General features: G+C 50.1%; 1 protein-coding gene across 1 annotated transcript in view; it reads right to left on the minus strand.

The window, feature by feature from the left end:
• Positions 1-2,653: 2,653 nt before the first annotated feature.
• EOGT (EGF domain specific O-linked N-acetylglucosamine transferase) overlaps positions 2,654-4,815 on the minus strand; it is a 45,921-nt gene continuing 43,759 nt past the window's right edge. Inside the window, exons 14-15 of the mRNA XM_023758113.1 lie at positions 3,676-3,778; positions 2,654-3,119 (exon numbers count right to left, since the gene is read on the minus strand). Of these exons, the coding sequence (XP_023613881.1) occupies positions 2,973-3,119; positions 3,676-3,778 (250 nt within the window). The 3' untranslated portion in view covers positions 2,654-2,972. The remainder of the gene's footprint in view (positions 3,120-3,675; positions 3,779-4,815) is intronic.

The following is a 4,815-nucleotide window of genomic DNA, read 5'->3' on the forward strand; positions in this document are numbered from 1 at the left end:
TCTGTGTGTGACGGGGTAGAGCCATAACCTCCCCATCGGCCCTGCCCTCAGTGTGACAGGGTGCGGCGCCCAACCCCCTGATCCGCCCTGCTCTATGGGTGACAGGGGGCGGTGCCCCAACTCCCCTATTGACCCTACTCTGTGAGTGACAGGGGGGAGCTCCTCAACCCCCTGATGGGCCCTGCTCTGTGTGTGACAGGGGGGAGCTCCCCAACCCCCTGATCGGCCCTGCTCTGTGCGTGACAGGGTATGGAGCCCCAACCCCCCTGATGGGTCCTGCTCTGTGAGTGACAGGGGGCAGTGCCCCAACCCCCTGATCGGCCCTGTCTGTGCGTCACAGGGGGTGGCCCCGCAACCTCCCCATCGACCCTGCCTTGAGTGTGACAGGGGGTGGTGCCCCAACCCCCCAATCGGCCCTACCCTGAGCGTGACTGGGGGTGGCATCGCAACCTCCCGATCCACCCTGCTCTGTGCATGACAGGGGGTGGCGCCCCAACTCCCCAATCGGCCCTGCTCTGAGCCCAACCAGGGGCTGCACCTAGGGATTGGGCCTGCCCTCTGCCACCCGGGAGTGGGCCTAAGCCAGCAGGTCGTTATCTCTCGAGGGGTCCCGGACAGCGAGAGGGCACAGGCCGGGCTGAGGGACCCCCCCTCCCCCTGGAGTGCACAAATTTTTGTGCACCGGGCCTCTAGTCATATAATAAGTGGCTAAATAAATGTAAGGTATAATTTTTATTTAAACTGAATTCTCCATCAGCAAGCTACTTAATTTTTATAATCTAGACCTGGTGGATTGCCAAAAAGCAAGCATGCAACATTCAGACACAGAAGACCTTGAAAATGGTCTGCTACTGAAATAAAATATATGAAAATTTATTCCAAAGCCATACCCCAAATCCCCAAATGTATAAACTATGAAATGCATCTCTTTTAAAGACTTAGTAAAAAGAGCAGTCTTGACATTGTAAATTTTATAACATTTGAAAGCTTCTTTTGCTACCATAAAATTGTGATAAAAGTTAATTCCATAGTGTCAAATGTACTTTGTTTATATAAAACATATTCTCTTTAAATATAGAATATTCAAATATTATAGTTTTATTATAAAATTGTTCTCAATTTCTGAAATTCTCGCATCTATTACTAGCAAATAAATAGCATCACATTTCCACACGCTTCTTAAAATGAGGTAAGAAGATAACTTTCCCGATGTTTATGTCTCGGACTAAAAGTGCGACCCTGCCAACGTGGGATCCTGCAGAAACCACAGCAGCAATTCCATCATTGAAAACTCATGTTGTCATGCTTTTCACACAATTTCAAGACCCAAATCAAAGCTACTGCTACAGCAGTGCACTGTTTGTGTGCAGATGTTTTAATAAATATTCCTAACCTCTAGGAGACTGTTCCTAACCCTTTAAAGCGGGGGCAGCAGACTCGTTCTTAGCTGGTTTAGGTTGCTCGGTCACGCCCTGTGACACATTGTTCTTTTCTTTAATAACTCTAAAATGTGAAAAAAAGTTCTTAGCTCTGCTGGAATCTGCTGATTTTTAAAAGTAGACTTTAAAAAACAGAAGTCACCAGCCTCTACATTAGGCAAGTCAGTTGCTAACAAAATGTAAACACCACATTTTGCAGTAAGAGAAGCCCATGATTGTTTACTGCAAAAGCAAGCGATAAACAGTCAGAAATGAGGCCCATTCCGATGGCCTGCACTTCCGACATGCTCTTCCGTCGACGGCACTTCCTACGGCTTCTTTGCATTTGAAATGGATGATGCACACGTGTCTTTTTAAAGGAAAGACTCTCCATGGGGCTCATCGGAAGTTTGCACTAATACTGGACACAACTTCTCCTGGGAGAGGGTGGGGCACGCACACAGGCACTCCGGCTAAACGCCCACGCTGGAGACCAGGGCTGGACAGACCTGCTCCCCAGCAAGGAGCCGTGCAAGCCCGCTGGAAGGTCCCAGGCAGTCCTAAAGAACCTGCTGGTGTGCGTTCATCACAGGTAATGCGTCCTGGGAAGCCTGATTTGCATATGAAATATGTGACTATAAATTAGCACAGCAGCAGGATTCATCCAGGCTCTTGGCGCCTATGACGTGCAGGTGACCGAAAAGATACAGCAGGGAATCAGTGCGGGGCTCTGGGCTCGGACAGCGTGAAGCTGATCTGCTTACAGCACATTCATCTGCAGGTGCGTCCTATGGCCCAGCACTGAGATTCGCACCTGTGTGGGGAGGGCTGTAAGGGGTGTGAGTGTGAGTGTGTATGTGTGTGTGAATGTGTAGGTGTGTGTGAGTGGAATGTATGTGGGGGTGTGGAGTGTGGGGGTGTAAGTGTGGGTGTGTGAGTGTGTGTAGGTGTGTGTGAGTAGGTGTGTGTGGGTGTGCATGTGTGTGTATGTGTGGATGTGAGTGGGGATATGTGTGAGTGCATGGGGTGTGGGTGTGTGTATGAGTGTAACTATGTGTGAGTGGTGTGTGGGTTTGAGTGTAGGTGTAAGTGTGTGTGAGTGGTGTGTGGGGGGTGTGGGTGCGAGTGTAGGTGTGTGTGTGTGAGTAGGTGTGTGGGTGTGAGGGTGGGTGTGTGTGGGTGTTGCATGCTTCCCTTTCCTACCACAAGCAGTGTTATGAATAAATTATGACAAATAAAGGCCATGGTGAATTTACTCCGACATCATAACCAGGTGGAGCCTCTAGAATGAACCACCCTGAGGTGCCCACAGAACCAGTTACAGATCCTGACACTGAGAAAGTTGAGTGCTTGGATCCCCAAAAAGAAAGCTCAATCCTCGGCGAGCCATGGCCAGTTTTTGAACTCAAAAAGTCATTTCAGTGCAAGAAGAGGATCTGACAAAAAGCAGTGACACAAACGTCACACGAAACAGTATGAAGCCCACAGGTAGAGCCCTGAGGCCGGTCTGAGGGGCTGGAGGGCGTCCACCTCGGCCCCTGCAGACAGCCGCAGTCACAGCTCGTCTCGTCTGCTCCTCCACGGCCACTTCGGGTGTCGCGATACGTGCTCTGCAGCCTGCAGGACAAGGTCCATAAACTCTTCGACGTCGAAGGAGTAGTTGGTAAACTTCGGATGTTCCCCCAGAGTGGGGTGGTGGCCCTGGAAAACCAAACCAAAACACAGGTCTGTAAGTCAGAGGACATGCTTTTCTGAACAGGAAAAATTTATTTTACTTTGGCCAAAGCAACAGTCTTAATTCGCGCTCTCCCTCGGAAGTCAGCATTGGTAAAGTCCAAAGAACACATATTTCAGCTCTGTGGACCGCAGCCTCTGTCACGGTGACTCAACTCTGCCATGGAAGGGCACAAGCAGCCAGACAACACATACACAGAGGGCACGCTGTGTCCCAATAAAACTTTATTTGTAAAAACAGGTGGGGGGCCAGATTTGGCCTGCTGGTCTCCGGTCCGCTGATCTCTCTGATATGCAATTGAATAGCCCTTTCTAGGCCCAAATTTCATGAAATTTTCTTATTAACATTAAAGATACCGAGTGAACAACTACCCTCTTCCTCCAATTTGCAAATATGAGATACAACTCAGTATTCCAGAGAACAATTTTCCTTTGAAGCCCAGCGACAGTTTTTCACATTCATAACTACACACTTCACACGAGCTGAAAAGCAAAAGCCGGGGAGCTTCGCCATTGCACTTGCCTTGTCCTGAGGAAAGACTTTGTTCTGCCTGCGCCAGGTGACGTAGTGGACGCCGCGGAGCCGGGCCAGGTCCAGGTAGCAGCGCTGGTCTCCACAGTTGTACCTGAGGCCGGGCAGCCACACATGAGACTTGGATGCAGTGTGTGCCCGGCCCACAGTTCTCTGGGGAAAAACGCACCTCCAAACAGGTTCTTGCAAAAGGTCATGTACACCGTGAACAAGACTGAGGGAGGCTACAGGTGGGCAACCCAGGTGTACAGGGGTCAGTACGTGAAACAGTTTATTCTCATTTATTAATTATCATATTCGTTGCCATATGGACAACTGTAAACCTACTTTTGCCCCACCCTGTACTTTTAAAATATTCTCATAACTAGATTACCTTAACTTTTAAAAAAACAGAATGGAATGGAGACAGACCTTTATCAACAGGGCTGACCAAGAATTCCATATCCTCATAATACCCGTCTCGGCAGGCATGGCCGTGGCCTTGGGGCTGGTAACACTTCCGAGGTCACAGAGCCAGCGAAGCCAGGGCAAGTCCAAGGCCTGGGCTGCCTCAGTGACCTCTCTTTCCTCCCGTCCCCTCCCCTCCCCGCTCTGTCTCTAAGAGAAACGAAGACAGATCAAATCCACAATCATCTGGCTGTTTCTCTAACAGGTGTATTTTTTACGTCTTGCGTGGTGTGGAAGTTCCTGACACCTCTTTCTAAATAGTCATCTGTTTAAATAGTGAGTCAGCTCATTTTTAAAGTGAAACCACACAATCAGGATATGAGACCTACAGATGAGGCGGGTGTGGACCTCTCCCGGGAGAGAAGGCATGTCTCCACACCAGCTACAGGGGCCAGAATGTCCACCCTGACCCTCAAGTCTGTGCGAGCAGTGAGCCTGCGGGAGGCAGGGGGCACACAGGAGCAGGGAGCAGGGAGCACACGGTAGCAGGGAGCAGGGGCACACAGGAGCAAAGACGTACGCGGGGGTGCGCGGGAGAGTAAGCAGGAACACACATTAACAGGGAGTAATAGAACAGGGGGGGGAGCCGGCGAAGCGGTAGGACAGCTGAAAAGAGGGCAGGAGGGGACCTAGTAAGCGAGTGAGAGAAGGATATGGAGAGTGAGTATCCGTGTGATGATGATA

Source organism: Myotis lucifugus, unplaced genomic scaffold, assembly GCF_000147115.1.
Source record: "Myotis lucifugus unplaced genomic scaffold, Myoluc2.0 scaffold_123, whole genome shotgun sequence".
Lineage (NCBI taxonomy): Eukaryota > Metazoa > Chordata > Mammalia > Chiroptera > Vespertilionidae > Myotis > Myotis lucifugus.